This window comes from Alexandromys fortis, unplaced genomic scaffold, assembly GCF_014885135.2.
Source record: "Alexandromys fortis isolate MF-2015 unplaced genomic scaffold, M_Fortis_MF-2015_v1.1 scaffold_198, whole genome shotgun sequence".
NCBI classification, from domain to species: Eukaryota; Metazoa; Chordata; class Mammalia; order Rodentia; family Cricetidae; genus Alexandromys; species Alexandromys fortis.
The window spans coordinates 99,758-117,012 of NW_026068111.1; the positions used below are offsets into that span (position 1 = coordinate 99,758).

The following is a 17,255-nucleotide window of genomic DNA, read 5'->3' on the forward strand; positions in this document are numbered from 1 at the left end:
GAGAGAGAGAGAGAGAGAGAGAGAGAGAGAGAGAGAGAGAGAGAGAGAGAGAGAGAGAGAAGTCTGGGCCTGGCATGGGCTTTTGAAACCTTAAAGCCCACCCCCAGTGGCACACTTCCTCCAACAAGTTTCAATCCTTCTCAAATAGTGCCATTCCTTGATGATTAAGCATTCAAATATATGAGCTGATGAGGGCCATCCTTATTCAAGCCACCACACATTGCTGTAATGGAACGCCATGACCAAAAAGCAAGTTGGGGAGGAAAAGGTTTATTCAACTTACACTTCATGGCACTGTCCATCACTGAAGAGAGCTGGGACAGGATCCTTGTGGCAGGGGCTGATGCAGAGACCATGGAGGGGTGCTGCTTTTTGACTTGCTCAGGTGCTGTCTTACAGAACACGGGACCCCCCAGCCCAGGGATAGGACCACCCGCAATGGGCTGGGCTCACCCCCATTAATCACTAATTAAGAAAATGCCCTATAGGCTTTCCTACAGCTGAATTTTAAGGAGGTGACCCAAACCCAGAGTATTTGCATAGCCTCAAGTGGTAACAGAAACCACAGACATCAGCACAGCCCCTGGCTATGGTAGAACCACAGACCCAGACTTGGCCCTACACCACAGCCCAGGCCTGGATATCACCATGGGCCCTGTGGCAGCAATAGACCAGTCAGATCAGCATGGCCCTGAAGCAGAATGACTCTTACATGCCAACATGAACTCAGGTGGCTACTCAGAGTTCAGTGGTACTGAAGTCACGGACATTGACACAGACACTGGCTTCTGTAGGGTCATAGAGAATGTCTTATACACAGGTAAAACAAAAGCCAAAAAGGAAAAAAAAATACCAAAAAAACAAAAATAAAACAAAACCTTCAGGTATGGTCATATAAATATTCTAAGTTGGGTGAGTAGGGAGTATAGAAGGGTTTTCTTGTTTAATGTATTTTTTTCTTTGGTTTATTTATTTATTTATTAAAGATTTCTGCCTCCTCCCCGCCACCGCCTCCCATTTCCCTCTCCCTTCCCCAATCAAGCCCCCCTCCCTCGTCAGCCTGAAGAGCAATCAGGGTTCCCTGCCCTGTGGGAAGTCCAAGGACCACCCACCTCCATCCAGGTCTAGTAAGGTGAGCATCCAAACTGCCTAGGCTCCCACAAACCTGGTACGTTCTGTAGAATCAAAAACCCATTGGTATTTTTTTTTATTTTGAAAAGTATAATTGTCTTTCACTTTAAGGTTTTAGATTTTACCTAGCTATGGAAAAGTTAAAGTTTGTGTATTGACTCTTGGCTCTTTTTCAGGACTTTTAATACAATACGAGTGATGATAACAGTGATGGCATACTTTACTTATTCATCTTTTTAAGATTCCTCTTTGTGTGTGTGTGTGTGTGTGTGTGTGTGTGTGTGCCCGCAGAGGTCCTTGGGTCCTCTTCAAGGGCAGTCATCGCTCTTGGCATTACACTGATCCATCTGGCCATCCCATTTAAAAACCTGCCCTGATTTGCCCTCCCCCTGCTTTTCTCTTCCATTTTTATTTTTGAGACAGTGTCTCATGTAGCCCAGGCTAGTCTCCAAGACACTATTATTATAGTGAAGAATGACCTTGCACGTCGAATCCTCCTGCCCCGCCCACCAATTGCTATGATCACAGGTCTGTACCTACTGGTCTTGGCTCTTCCTCACAGAGACCCTAAAACAAAGTCTTTCTGTTTAGGCTATAACTCAGCGGTAAGGAACTTGCCTAGCTATGTGCAAAGTCCTGCTACAACCTCCAGCAATGGGAGGAAAAGAAATATAAAAGAAAACACTGGTTTGTTATTGGGGCAAAGATTATGGTTATTTCTCGTTATACCTGAGAGCCTAATTGTAGCTGCTTTTATTTATTTATTTTTGTTGTTGTTTGTTTGTACAGACCTGGCTAACCTGGAACTCTCAATGTAAACCCACAGAGATCTGCCTGCCTCTGGAGTGCTTGGATTGAAAATTTGTTATCGAGCCTTTAGATTCAGCACTCAATGGTCAGGCAGAGGCAGGAGGACCTCTGAGCTCCAGGCCAGCCTGGTCTGCAGAGTGAGTTCCAGGCCAGCTGAGGCTATGTAGAGAGACTGCCACAGTTTGAACGAGAGTGACTCATATAGGCTCATGTATTTGCATATATCCCCAGTTGATAAACTGTTATGGTAGGTTTAGGAAGTGTGGCCTTGATGGAGGTCACTGGGGGTGGGCCTTGAGGTTTCAAAAGTCCGTACCAGGCCCAGTGTCTCTCTGCCTGCTGCCTGTGGATCAGGATGCAAAGCTCCCAGCTACTACTCCAGCACCATGCCTGTCTGTTCCCTGCCATGAGCAAGGACTGACCCTCTGAAACTGTAGGCGAGCCCCTAGTTAAATGCTTCCTTTTAGAAGGGGTGCTGCAGTCATGGTGCCTCTTCATAGCCACAGAACCGTGACTAAGACAGAGGCTTTGTTTCAAAAAACGTTGCACCACCACCATCCAGCTAGACACCCTGATTGATATAAATTACATTTTAATAACATAATAACATTTTCCCAGATGATAATAGCATTTAAAGTTTTATTGTAAAAACAATATAACATTTAATAAAAATATTGAAAAACATCATTCATAAATCTCACCACCTTTACAAATATTTTCACTTCTTTGTATTTCTTTCTAGACTTTTCCTCGCACCTAATACATACATATCCACGCAGGCAACACTCAACTATGCTTTCTGGCACCAGAATGTTTGAAAGACTCTTTAAAAATCATTTGACAAGAGCTGTCATTTCTTGTATTTCCACAGGTCATACAAACTCATGGTCTTAAACTTCTCAGACACTAAAGAACTAGGGTGTCCTCTACCTTGCAACCCTGCAGGGGGAAAAAAATCTGGAACCCTCCTTGGAATGAGATGGAAACCAAGTAGATGGCAGGAATATTTTTCCAAACAATATTGTCCCGCCATCATGGGATCTTTGGTCAGTCCTCAAGAACCAGAAGAAACTGGATTTGAAGTTTGGCTTTGATCTGTGTTGCCCACAGCCTCACTTTCAGTGTTAAAGTCTGAGTGTGATTGTACCGCAGAGGAAAACATTCAGCAAACAGCTACAGTCTTGACGCTCGCTGAACATCTCTTTACGCCTCAGTCTGTGGAGAGTAGATCCGCTGGTCGGGCTGCACACCTCCGCTCCAATGTGAGTGATGAAAATGAAGGATATTCTTGCAAGTTGCAACTTGATAGTGGAGTCATTTGAAGGTGCCTTTTCCTGCGAGTTATTAATGCTGCCTATTGTCTTTAATATTGTTGCTTATTCACGAACGTGGTTAGAACCCGTTGATAGAACACGTAGACGTGAAACCTTTGATTCCATCATAGATTTACCATCACACAGAAACAAGCCCTGCTGCCTGGTTTTCTAAGGTTAGGGAGGGAGTATAGTCTCCAAACTATACAACAATAGCAAGGGCTTGTCTTTACTGTTTCTCAGAATCCCTTGAGGCGGCCTGATTGCTGTGCAAAACAGACTGAAAATTAGATTTCGTTATTTTTATTGTGTGTGTGTGTGTGTGTGTGTGTGCCTGTGTGAGTTGGATGTCAGTGTCTTTGGAGGCCAGAGGAGAGGGACAGAGACCCTGGAGCTGGAGTTACAGGCGAGTACAAGCTGCCTCTTGTTGGTGCTAGGAACCGAACCCTGGAGCAGTAAGCACTCTTAATCTGTAAAGCATCTCTCCAGCCCCTAAAAATAAATAAATACTTGGACTCAGACTTAAGAGTCTGAATTTAAATTCCTTATCTAGTTAAATACTGGACACATACTATAAATTCCTTGTCTATGCCAATACTACACACAGATAGCATAACACATCGGCCTCTGTTTCCCTTTGTAGAGCTGGGGGTTGGATCCAGAGACTAGGAGTACTAGTTGAGCCCACTATCGCTGCGCTACACCCTGAATCCCACGCTTGCTTTTGAAAGTCTACGCTCTAATTCTGTGTGCACTGAAATCACGCGAAGCTTAATTTTGGTATTCTAAAACTAAATACTTGTTATTTATTTATTTTGTGTGCGTGGAGAGCGGGCCCGCACACGCGCCTTAGTATGTGTGTGCAGGTCAGAGAGCAGCTCTTGGTTGCTCGTTCTCCCCTTCCAGCACGTGGGTTCCAGGACAGCGCTCCGGTTGTCAGGCTTGGCAGTGGGCGCCCTTACCCTGAATCACCTCACTAGCCTGACTTCTAGTCTTTTTAAACATTTAAAATATTTTGTCATTTTTAATTCCGTGTATGTATGTGTGTCTGTGTGCACACTGGGTGCAGGTGTCCACAGAGGCCAGAGGTGTCTGATCCACCTGGAACTGGAGTTACAGGCCGTTGTGAGACACCTGGTGTGGGTGCTGAGACTCGAACTTGTGAGCTCTGGAAGAAGAGTACGTGCCCTTAACCCCTGAGCCGTCTCTCTAGTTATTTTTAGACAATAACCACCAAGCCACAAGGTTACATTCAACGAGGATATACCTAAACCAACCAGCAAAACAAAAAGCCTCATACCAAACCAACCAACAAAATAAGCCTTATTCACGTTAGTGAGGCGATCTCCCGAACATCTGAAGCGCCACGGGGGCTCGCCGAGCTAACTGGTCAAAACCCTTATGCCACCAGTAGAGAATCCGAGGCATGGGGATATCAAATGACTTGAGGTACATTTGGACAGGGGAAGAGTTCCCAGACCAGGGCAGACGGTGGATCCCCCCTCCCCAGGGAGAGGCACACCCAAGGGACACAGAGGTGAGCTTCCTCTACAACATTTTGCTCACCCGCTCCTCACACCCAGGAGCTCACAGCCTCACAAAGCATCCACCATTGAACACTCTAAAGAGGGAGGGGCAGCTTCAAAATGCACCAGTGTGCACGTGGGGGGTGGGGAGGCTGCAGCATTGCCAGGAACCTCGTGCAGATTAGACATCTCTTCAGCCCAAACTGTTTCCCAGTTCTTCAGCATCACGCATCCTTTACACACGCTAGGGAAACCACAACGCGCGGGTTTCAAGCTTACCCTAAATATTTTTCCTCGTGGCATTTCAAAGCATAACCTTTTATATTCCATAAAATCCTCCCACGGGTTGTGGTGGCCCACACTGGTAGCGGATTCTAAAGAGGCTAAGGCAGGAGGATCACTACCTCAAGGCCATCGTGGCTACACAGTTAAAGCAAGGTGTAGTGATGTGCCTTTAATCCGTGCACTCAGGAGGCAGAAGCAGGAGGACCTCTCTGAGTTCAAAGTCAGTCTGGTCTACACGTGAGATCCAGGACATCCAGGACTACAATAGTGAGATCCTATTTTAGAAAAAGTTATCTGGGTATTTTCTTCCTTCAATATGATTAAGGTAATCATTAATAGCTTACTGCTAGTTCAGAACGCATTCATTCCCTTGATAGGTTGACAGTCCCTTGACATCCCCAGTTTTCGCCTTTTAATATCAGCTAATACATTTTTGAGGGGCACAGGACTGAATCTTAAGCCTCAAACATGCTAAGCAAGTTCTCTGGCTTAGGCGACAACCCCAGTCCCCTTTTATATAAGATAGATTATTTATTTGTTTGTTTGTTTGTTTGTTTATTTATTTATTATGTGTACAGTATCTACCTGCATACCAGAAGAGGGCACCAGATCTCACTATAGATGGTTATGAGCCACCATGTGGTTGCTGGGAATTGAACTCAGGACCTCTGGAAGAGCAGCCAGTGCTCTTAACCTCTGAGCTATCTCCCCAGCCCCCCCCTTTTCACATTTTTATTTTGAGAGATAGAGTCTAAGTTGCCCAGGCTAGCCTTGAGCTCAGGTTAGCCTTGAACTCACACTGCAGCCCAAGCTAGTCTTGAACAGGTGGTCTTCCTGCTCCATTCTTTTTTAAAAAAAAATATTTATTTCTTTATTATGTATACAATATTCTGTCTGTGTGTATGCCTGCAGGCCAGAAGAGGGCACCAGACCCCATTACAGATGGTTGTGAGCCACCATGTGGTTGCTGGGAAATGAACTCAGGACCTCTGGAAGAGCAGGCAATGCCCTTAACCTCTGAGCCACCTCTCCAGCCCCTTCCTGCTCCATTCTTAAGTAGCAGGTCTGCATGAAACCCAGCTTAGCGGATGCATTTTGAATTTTTTCCCCATCAGTTTTACCAGGTATCAGATCAGACCAAATATCTATAGAAAATGGATGACTTCAACAGCAAAGTATGCATCAGCCAAAGCTCATCAATTACAGGTAGAAACAAGAGTAGCCATATTAGTTAGAAATGAGCCAGTTGTACAAGGCAGGAAGTGACGCTGTCCTGTAGCGGTTCCCTTACACAGCATCAAGTACCAAAGAATTCAGCTCATATTTAACATTTTGAAGCTCAGTGGGTTCCCTGGGCTCACAGGTCTGCTAGAGGAATGTTTCCTTAATTCAGCCTTTGCTTTCTGCAACATTTTATCGCAGGTTGCAGTGATCTGAGAACCCTCACAAGCGACCCAGCTAATTATCCAAAGAATGGCCGAGTGGGTGGAAAGAGTGGCAATGGGAAATTTGTTTGTCTGCTCAGCTTTTAGAGCAGCGATTCTCAACCTGTGGGCCGCGACCCCATAGGGGTCACAATCAGATATCCTGCATATCAGATATTTACATTTCAATTCATAACAGCAGCAAAATTACAGTTATGAAGAAGCAACAAAAGAATCATATGGTGGGGGAATCACTACAACAGGAGAAACTGTGTTAATGCGTCTCAGCTTAAGAAGGTTAAGAACCACTATCGTAAACTGGCCTATTCAGTGCCAGATGGTGTATGTCTTCAATACTCTCTCCAGAACAATTTTGAGAAATGCATTGATATTTGTGTGTGTGCACAAATGCGCCTGCCATGTATGTGCAGGTGCCCATTGAGGCCAGAAGAGGGCGCCAGATCCCCAGGAGCAGGAGTAACAGGTGCCGGCGAGCTGAACTGCAGCAAGTGCTCTTAACTGCCGAGCCATCTCTCTGGCCCCTATTTTTTTTAAAAAATAAATAAATAAAACAAAACTCCCAATAAGAATAAAGTTACAACCTTGACAATGTCAGGATGCCTTCACCAACTGTATTGTAGCGAGATTCCCTAACACCACGTCCCCAAATGCCTCCAAACTTCTCTTGCCAGAGAGGTGATCTCTGGAGAAGGTGACAGAGACTCCATGTTGTGTCGTGTGTAGGAGGCGGAGTTTAAAACTTTCTACGTTGTCTCTAAAGGCATCCTGGGCAAGCAGCAACAAAAAGGTTGAAAGTCGTACCTCGTCAGAGTTGCCTAGCCCAGCCAGAGGAGGGCGTAGGAACTCTTACCAGTAATTGTTGTAAAGAGTTCAGTAGGCTTTAAGACCAGTGAATCTTTTAAAAGCACAATCAAAGACTCCTGCAAACAGATTCCACAGCTTCCTCTTTGAGGCCTCAGAACCTGTGTCAAGAGAGGTCACGTGGCCGAGGGTAGGGGTAGGGCGCAGCACCTAGAACCGTGAGCCCTTATACGCTTGCATGCATCAGCCTTCCAAGCTGACCATGTAAAGGACTGCTATTCCCCTCCACCTGATCCTCTTCTTCACTTAAAAAATTATCACCATTTTCATCATCATCATTTTGTATTGGGGGGGTTGCACGCATGTATGTCTGTGCACCACCTGCATGCAGTTCCTCTGGAGGCCAAAAGAGGGCGTCTCCTTTATAAGCAGAAAGCAGAAGCTGCTTGTGCCTTTTATGTAGATGATTCTGGTAGTTTGAGCCATGACCTCAAAAATCAGTCTCTATTCAAGAATTTGGATTCTTTTTAAAAGATTTAGTTTTAGGGGTGTGTGTGTGTGTGTGTGTGTGTGTGTGTGTGTGTGAGGGCAAGTGCCTGAGAAAGTCAGAAGAAGGCATCAGACCTCTCCTGGAGCTGGAGTTCCAGGCAGTTATGAGCTGCTGGAGATGGGTGCTGGGAACAGAACGTCCATGTTCTGCAAGAACAATATATACACTTTTTTTTCTTCCTTTTTTTTTTTTTTTTTTTTTTTTTTTGACCGGGTCTCTCTATGTGGCCCTGGCTCTTCTAGAACTCACTCTGTAGACCAAGTTGGCCTTGAGTGCCTCTGCCTCCAGGGTGCTGGGATTAAAGGCATGCACCACTGTGCCTGGCTATAATACTTCTGTTCGGTTAAGCCATCTCTCTGGCCACAAGAATATAGATTTTAAAAGATGGACGCAGATCATATTTAGTAGCCTACACTGTGTACATGTAAAAGATCTCTGTGCTTGACTCATTTGGCTTATAGGAGCTTGTGGCCCAGTTTCCTTTATACTAAAAACAAACAAACACAGCTCGGCTTTGGTACTAAAGTACTAATGTCATTCTTTCAGACAATGTAGGTGTGTGTGTATGTGTGTGTCTGTGTATGTGTGTATGTAGGGGTGTGTGTGTTTAAAGGTCTGTAAATTCCAAGCCAAAGCTGTTACATTTTGAACTCAGCAGACAGCTCAGCCTCTGTGTACTAATGAGGCCAGAATTGCCCTTTCCTGTAGCATGGGGTCAGCCAGTTGGACAGCTCTCCAGAAAACGCGTTCTCCTATTGGCTAGCAGGTAAATTCTGGGGATAGACAGGATTAAGGGCTTCAAAGAGGATTCCCCCAGCCCTCCCTCAAAGGAGGGTCGAATACTGTGCTCTAATTCCGGAATAAAATAAGCCTCTGGGAAGGAGACTGTGCCTGTTTACATAGTGGTGTGGCCCCTCCCAAAGCGGTGGCCAACTGTCCATCCCCGCCCCCCATCCAGGGACGAGTAGGGAGAAGTCTTTCCTTGAGGCAAGTGTTCAGGGGATCCAACCCCGATTGCCACATCGAGTTGTTGAAACAACCTTCTTTGGTTTCCTAAATGGAGTCACAACACCAAATCTGCCCTCGCTGCTGTTCCTGGTGTCTAACGGGCAATCTCTGCCAAGAAGTGCAATAGTGTACCTAGAGAAAACACTTTGCACGGGCCGCTATCAGCACGCTCTCCCAAAGGGTTAAGGTAATAAAACCTACTTACATCTATCTTATTGCAGTTTGCTTCTTGTCTAGGGACAAAACACCCACTTTGCTACCCTTGATGCAACCCTACACCTTTCCCAAATTGCCCTGTCTTATGTACTGTGGGAGCCGACTACTAGGGTGAGGGCACCAAACTTGGGACACACGTGTTAACCCATCAAGCTCAAAGGGATCCGGGGTCACTGTGGACCGATTTCTATTAATAGGAGATAAACCTCCTGCGGACGGTAATGCCCTGACAGCCCCGTGCAGTTAACTCCTCTTGGGCCTGTAAGTTAAAAAACAAAACATGTCTTGCCCAGGCAGAAGGTGCCCTTGAAAGGATCGTGTTCACACGCGCACACACCGGGGGTTCACTACCTCTCTTTAACAGGCCAGCCTTCACGCCCACACTCTGGAAGGAGAAGGGGCAGCGGGCGGCCGTTGGGTGTCAGTCAGCTCAGCTTTGCCACACATAAGGCGAGTGCCACAGCCACCAGCAGCACGGCACTGAAAACAGTGGCGGCCAGGGCCTTGCTGGGGTCGCAGGGTCCCGCGCGTTCCTGTACCGAAATGCCACCAGCCGAGGACGCACCAGCACTGGCACCGGACAGGAGTTCGGCGCCCGCTGCCTGCCGCGCCTGCACAGTCCAGCGGGGTACGTTGACTTTCATTTCCATGTCGTCGATCATCTTGCCCACTTGGAGGACTTCGCGCTCCAACTCAGGCAGGTCGGCGACGTCGAAGTCTCCCTCGGCCTCGTGTCGCAGGCTGCGTGCGCTCAGGGCGCGCGCGGCCACGGCAGAAGAGCCGCCAGTCACCCCAGTGTGCACGAGTGGCCGGCGCGGCGCGTGCAGCGGGAAGGCTGCTCCCAGCGTCAGTGAGCGCTGCATGTCGGCCTCGAGCAGGTCCAAGCAGCCCGAAAATGCCACCCAGAGCCGCTCGAACTCCGCGCGCTCCTCGGTCGCCAAGCCCCGGTCACGCAGCGCGACGGTCAACCGGGCGCCTGTTGCCACGGCCAGCTCGCGCGCCTTCTGGCGGGTCTTCTGCAGCTCCTCGCGCAGGTCCTGGGTGTCTGCGGAGCCCCCCACTGTCAGCACCAAGTGATGATAGCACGCTGTGGTCTTATTAAGCGCGTCCAGCAGCGCCTTGCACTCCTCTCTGGCCATGGCGCTGCCCTCGGGCGGCGGTGCCCCACTGGCCCTCTTCAGCGTCGCAGATCGCCTCCAGCCCTGATGAAAGCCTTGGGCTGGGCGGACCGAATACTGCTCATGGCCTTGCCGCCGTTCTAAATGGAGCTCTCCGGGGATCCTCGACGTGCGCCTCCGACGTCCCTGCGTGCAGAGGGAGTCCGGTTAGCTGCCTACCATCCTCTCTTCCATTGTTCCCAGATGCGCTCCGGGTCACTCGCAGTGTCTCTGCACGACTTTCTCCTTCACGGGGGCTACCTGAGAAGCCCAGGGTGCAGACCCCATCCTTGGTCGACCCCACGTCTCCAGGCTGAGCGGCGCGCCTTAGCTCCGGCCAAGGACAGCAGGATCCAGTTTCGTAGGACACGCCTCCTGCCGCGGGTCTGGGCCAGGAGCTTCTCCCCCCCCCCCCACCACAGGTAGGCGGGGCCCTTCCAGGGGAGGTCAAGTGTGGCTTTCCCTCCTCTCCCTCCCGTGTAGTTCATTATAGTACAGGAACCTTAGCGCCCGGCAAATTCAACTTTTTCCTGTTTTGCAGACGAAGAAGACTGAGGCTCGGTAGAAAGTAGCTTATGCGGAGCCCATGATAGTAAAGAGACAGGACCGACCCTGTATGCAACAGAATAGTGTGGCTCAGAGGACTGAGCACCTTCGTTTTGCGTCACCGGCAACACGGGGCGGTCGGCCGGGCAGGATGGTTACCTAGGTGGGGTTCTTCTCCTTCGCGGTCCAGCCCGAGTTCAGGGACCCAGCTAGGACCCCACCCCTAGTGTCAGATCTTCCCTAGGTCCCGCCCTCTCACATTCTGGGCACGCGCACTCCCTGACTCTGGGCGGGGCTAGTCCGAGTAGGAAGCGCGGTGTCGCCTGAGCCCCACCCCCGACTGAACTGGACTTAATGATTGCTCTGTTTACATGTCAGTCTCAGTAAAAATGAGCTCTTATTGGACAGACTGAGGTGAGGCTCCGCCCAACGGCGGAGTAAAGGGGTGGGCTGAAGAGTGGCGCTGCCGCACCCGGGTGGTGGGCACTGAGGTCCCAGCCCAGAGCCTGGGAGGTGCTGTCGTAGCTCAGAGGTGAAACTATGTAGCCTCTTAAGTAAGTGTCCTCGGAGGGTGTCCTCCAGCGCCTCTCTACTCTGGGGGGCGCGGAGGTCGGGTGGGGACCGGGAGCGGAAGGGGGAGGGGCTCTCTGCGCTGAGCCGGAGCCCCGGGCAGGGCTGATGGGCCCCCGGGGCCCGGACTCGTTGCTGGCTGAGCCTCCCAGCCCCTCTGGTTCCTCTGCTGTCCGCAGCGGGGCGCGCCTTGCCCACGGTGCCCACCGAGTCCAGAGAGAAGGCGAGGCGGCGCGGAGAATGCGTCCTCTGTTCTCGGGGCTCCATGGCAGGCCCGGGTCCCGGGATCTGAGACTTGGGGCAGTGGATGGGACCGTCGCTCCCAGGTCGTGTGACCTGGGGGTTTTCTGGTGGCCAGCCTGAATACTTGGAGAGGAAGCTGTGTATGCCGGTCCCAGTCTAGGCCGGCTGATTGTAGTCCCCGCGAGGGATAAAGGAGGAGAGGGTGTCCCTGCCTGCTTTACACGTGGCGACGACCTCTCGCCCAGTAGGTAGAGAATACTTTTGGAAAACTCTTCGGTAGTCTGTTCAGTTTCTTGGTTGAAAACGGACTGTCCAGATGCGCGCGCGCCTGTCGGTGCCCCTCCAGCCTCGCCTCCAGCTGCAGGGGACTTGGACACTCCCGGTGGGTGGCGGAGGGGGGGCGGTGGTAGCAAGTGACACATTATCATTGAGGAGTGAGGGACTTGGGGTACGAGGGCTGATGAGACTGGACAGACTCGGTGGCTGGGAAGTGCTTCGTTCTGTGGAGAGAGACTTCTGTTTTTATTTAACGCGGTAGACTTCCCACTGACCGTGGAGCGCAGCAACGCTTATTAGTATTTTGAGGGTCCCCCAGTGCAGGCCATGGTGGTGTGGCAGCCAAGGGGGTTTAGTACTTACTGTCACTTAGGGGGTCGATCCTTCAGCCAACTCAACTGACCGTCTGCATCCAGAACTTGGGTGCTGTGGGACTTGGCCATTCTCTGGGGAGGATGGATGCTGGCACACAGGGGTCATGCATGGGTCTTGATATAGGAATAGGTTTCAGGACTAAATGAGTGGAAGGAGGGAGATCGCATCCCTTTGGGAAGCTGTAGGGGGATGGGGAATGATGAGGCTGCAAAAGTAGACAAAAGCCAAACACAAAGTACAAACCATTCAGCTGGCTGGGGGGGGGGGGAGCAGCATAGAAAAATACTGCCTTGACCTGGAGGTTGAAGCGGTCACGCGGTCACTTGGGTGTGGTTCAGGTGTGTGGGAGATCTGGGAGGCAGAGGTAGAGAATGGCCTTGAAGCTGGGTGATTATGTGTTCCCAAGTTAGACTTTGGGTGACCTCTCACCTGAAGTCACCCTGCAGGCAGCATTTCTAGGAGAGAAGCAGCCCCAATTCTACTTAGGGCCCGGGGTCCAGCTCATGGGCCTGGGCCTCCCTCCACCGAGTGCCAACCCGACTGTGCTGCGCTCACCCCAGGCTGCTGCAGGCTTTTTCTTATCGATTTGTCTGTGTGCTGGTCAACGATTTTGTGCTGTTAGGACGCTCCCTGATTGTTAGCTGGTGACATTAGGCTGGTGGTGTCCAGTAACTTCTTCCTCTCCACATAATTATAGACAACAGGCTTAGAGAGGAATCTGGATGAAATGTGTCTTTGGGAGATGCTAAGGAACCTCCTTCAGAGTGCCTGCCCACATGCTGGAAATCCTGGCAAGTAGATGGGGTGGAAGGGTGGGAATCTGGGTAGTGACTGTAGCCCGCCAAACTTAACTGCCCTCCCCCCTGACCTTTCCTCCCCAGCACCGTCATCCCACTGTCACTGTTGTCTGACCAGCTTTGAACGTTTTGTTTATTTTGGGCTCCTTCCCTTTCTACCTGCATGGCTGCTGCCTGGGATTAACCCTTCACCCACTGGGGCAAGACAGCTGTCCTCTTGCTTCCTCTGAGCCAGATGGAGTGCTGAGTACTTTAACAAGGGATTATAAAGAAGATATAGCTGGGGCCTGTAGATCTCACAGGTCCAGAAGAACCCAGGTGACTAAAAAGCACAGATTCCACCCCCCTCCCCATGCTTCTGTTGATATTAAAAATAGATGACTAGAAGGTTTTCCTTTTTTGGCCAGTCCCTCCTTCCACTTTGAATCATATATTACTGGAGAGCATTGCTCACCACTTGGCAAGTGTGCCTGGTTAGGGTCCTCCAAGGACAGAGATAGCCTCAGTGGTAATACTTGGCCAGGAGTGTATCTCTGGGAGCCACAGACTCCCTGGGCTGGATTCTGGGGAGCAGGGCTGCATCCTGTTACTCCATGGCTCCTGACCATCCAGACTTACCCGGGTTGGCAGGACAGTTGAAGACCACAAAACCACACCGAAGTGTGCACACTCTCCCCTGAAACGTTCAGACTAATGTGGGCCCCTGTACGGCTGGCTGTCTTGTTCATGGGGTAGCTGGCCTCAGATAGCTCACGTTCAGCGGTCTTTGGCATTAGTGACTCTTCTGTAAATTATCTCCTCATTGGAAGGCTATCAGGGATGGTCAAGACTCCCGCGGTGCTTGGATTCTTAGGACTTTTAGGGACTTATATTACTTAATTTTAAAAAAGTCTTTTATCATGGTTTTCTGTGCTCACAAAGACCCCCTAGCTCCTGATTCCTTAGCTTTGCTCCTGTATGTTTGAGGCGTGTCCTCATCCCGGATCCCCTCTATTCCTTGCTAGTGCTGTTCCCCTCTGGCCTTATCTCCTAGCCGGGGAATGACAGTTTTGGTGCTCTGCCAGTGTGCCCGTGTCCTTCCCCAGCTTGGTCTCGCCATAACGCACATCCTGTTTCTCAAGTGGTTTTTATCCAAGGCATCTTCTGCTGCCCGCCCTCTGCCCCCGGGGAACCAACTATCAGAAACCAGAAAGAAATGCTGTTCCCCCATGACTCTGTCCCCTCAAAACCACATTCTCTGCTGCTTCTGTTGGGGGCTTGTAAAAGGGTTAGGCCAGGCTCTGGCAATAATTGAACTCAATGAAGCAAGCACCTGAACCGTTACCGAACTCTCCCAGGGGGGCTCAAGGAAGGATTATTTGCACCCAGTTTTTTATTCTAGGCTCCCCTTAAAAGTCTCCTTTTCAAGGATCTCCTCAGATCAAGCCCCAGTGGGGCCGATGTCAAGTTAGCGCTCGCTGGGCAAGGAGACTTTGAGTGGGGCCCGTGTGCCTACTGTCAGGTAGACTTTTCCATCTGCGGAGATGGAGTTTGGTCTTGTCCTTTTGTGGCTTATGAAATAATGCTTTCAGGTGTTGTTCTGTCTATCGCTAAACATGTTATTTTAAACATTGCTTGTGTGTGTGTGTGTGTGTGTGTGTGTGTGTGTGTGTGTGTGTAGAAATTAGAGGACAGGAGCTGGATAGGTCCCTCAGTGGTTACCAGCATTGGCTGCTCTTGCAGAGGACCCAGGTTCAATTCCCGCACCCACAACCATCTGCTAACTCCAGTTCCAGGGAGATATGATGCCGTCTTCTGGCCCCCACGTATACCACGCATGCACATGGTTCACAGACATACATGTAGGCAAAACACCCATGCACATAAGGTAAATAATAAAAATAATAATTTAAAAAAGACCACATGCAGGAGTCATTTCCGCGTGAGTGCCAGGGATTGAATTTAGGTCATGAGGGCTGGCAGCAAACGCCTTTTTTCGCTGAGCCGTCTCTCTCACGGGCTAAATTAATTTAAATTTTAAAATAATAATTATATGTTGAAAGTGTATTTTGGATAGGTTACAGTATATAAAATGTTAAAAGCAGTTTTGGCTTTTTTTTTTTTTAGTGCGGCTTCTAGACATTTATATTATGCATGTATCAAGCATGGGGGTGCATGCCTGTAGTCCTGAGTACTTAGAGAGCTGAGTTACAAAGATCATATGAAGGAAGCCCAGAGGTTTGAGGCCATGCGGGTGCAATAAAATCAGAACAAGTACAGCCAGCTGGCAAGGTGGTGTAGTCAGTAAACAAACTTGCCACCATGCCAAGGACCTGAATTTCATCCCCAGGACCTGCCCAGAGTTGCCCTCTGACCTCCTCAGGCGTGACACCCATGTGAAAAACGAAAAAAGAAAATGTAATAATTCAAAACAAAAATACAGTAAAATCTCACTGTGTGGCCTGTGTCTGTAATTCTATTTTTTTTTTAACCTGCCCCTTTTTGAACTGGCCTAGACCATTGAAACATGAGTAGGGAGTGGAAATAGGACAGGCACTCACAAGGACTTGGAGTGTGGCAAAGACAGCTTTCCCGACTGGTATGAAAGACGGAGATTATGCCAAAAGCGATGCTGGGACAATTGGCTCACCATATGGAAAAGTGAAATTAACTGCCGATTTATAGCACATACAGAAATAAAATCCAGACGGGCTGGAGATGGAGATGTGAGAAAGTTCCGGGATTTTCTGAGGCGCAGGGGCTGCATTTGTGGAGCTGGAGGGGACCTGGCCTCAGGTGGCCTATGTTGTGTAAGCAAGTCAGAATGTAACAGCTTCCATCTGCCCTCCTTTCCTTACCTGAGTCTCAGGATGTTTTTGTCCACCTCACCTGTCTTAAGGGTGTGACTGCATCTTGTTGCTGTTCGCCTGCTGCGTTCACTAGATCTCTTGGACAACCCCTGCCTTGGTCTCTTCTTGCTTGGGTGGTATGTAAGAGCCCTGCAGGCTGAGGCTCACAAATCGTCGCTAATCAAGTCAGGCCCCAGGGCCGGCTCAGGATGGAAAAGCGTGGAGAAAGCTGGTGATAGAGCATTGCAGATCTACTCTGGTCCCAGAGCTAGGAGACTGAGGCAGGAGGATTCTGCTTTTGAGATCAGGTTGGGCTCTGTATGTAGGGAGATGCAGCTTCAGAGACAAAGCAAGAACCAAGTGTTCAGGCATTAGCTCATTGGCAAGAACAAGACCTGGTGTTCAGGCCTTAGAACTAACCGTGTATGCACGCGTGCGCTCATGGGTAGGCGGGTAAACACGACCAAAAAAAAAAAAAAAACCCACAAAAAGCAAAAAAAAAAAAAAAAAAAAACAGCCGGGCGGTGGTGGCGCACGCCTTTAATCCCAGCACTCGGGAGGCAGAGGCAGGCGGATCTCTGTGAGTTCGAGACCAGCCTGGTCTACAAGAGCTAGTGCCAGGACAGGCTCCAAAGCCACAGAGAAACCCTGTCTCGAAAAAACAAACAAACAAACAAACAAAAAAGAACAACCAACTATCCCAACACTTGGGAGATGAGAGCAGGTGGATCTCTGTGAGTTCGAGGTCAGCCTGGTCTACAAAGTGAGTTCCAAGCTGACTGGTGCCTAGTAAGCCCTGCCTCTAGTCACAGCTTTTTCCTCCCTTGTCCCAGGAAGCTCACTTGGACCCTCCTGAAGTCCATATGGCTCTATATGACGAAGATCTCCTGAAGAACCCTTTCTACCTGGCCCTTCAGAAGTGGCGCCCCGACTTGTGCAGCAAGGTGGCCCAGATCCACGGCATTGTAAGTCGTCCCCCCCCTCCGCCCCGTCCTGAGGGTGGCTCTCAAGCATGTGAGCAATGCCAGAAATGTGGCAGACAGATGAGACATTTAGAGGAAGTCGGTTACAAAGCTGCTGAGTTTAGCAAAGCTGTGTGTGTGTGTGTGTGTGTGTGTGTGTGTGTGTGTGTGTGTGTGTGCTGTGTCCCAGGTATTACAGCATGCTGGGTGTATACAGGGCAAACAGTGAGGGGCCACCAACCGCTGCTGCCTGGAACTGAAGCCTGGTGTCTTAGTTAAGGTTTCTGTTGCGGTGTTGAAACACCATGGCCAAACAGCAAGTTGGGGAGGTAAAGGTTTATTTGGCTTATACTTCTATATCGCTATTCATCATTGAAGGAAGTCAGGACAGGAATTCAAACAAGGTAGAAGCTGAT

The 17,255-nt window shown here is 49.5% G+C and overlaps 2 protein-coding genes across 6 annotated transcripts in view; one reads left to right on the top strand and one right to left on the bottom strand.

Annotated features, from left to right (window-relative positions):
* Window positions 1–2,643: 2,643 nt before the first annotated feature.
* Window positions 2,644–10,957, bottom strand: Rgs9bp (regulator of G protein signaling 9 binding protein). Its single transcript, XM_050124529.1, has one exon. The coding sequence runs from the start codon at window positions 10,222–10,224 to the stop codon at window positions 9,511–9,513; it is 714 nt and encodes a 237-aa protein (XP_049980486.1). The 5' UTR covers window positions 10,225–10,957; the 3' UTR covers window positions 2,644–9,510.
* A 268-nt stretch (window positions 10,958–11,225) lies between these two features.
* Window positions 11,226–17,255, top strand: part of Ankrd27 (ankyrin repeat domain 27) — a 53,748-nt gene continuing 47,718 nt past the window's right edge. For all 5 annotated transcript variants that reach the window (XM_050124498.1, XM_050124501.1, XM_050124502.1 and 2 more), the window contains exons 1-2: window positions 11,226–11,342; window positions 16,711–16,842. In XM_050124498.1, coding sequence (XP_049980455.1) covers window positions 16,741–16,842 — 102 coding nt within the window. In that variant the 5' untranslated portion in view covers window positions 11,226–11,342; window positions 16,711–16,740. The remainder of the gene's footprint in view (window positions 11,343–16,710; window positions 16,843–17,255) is intronic.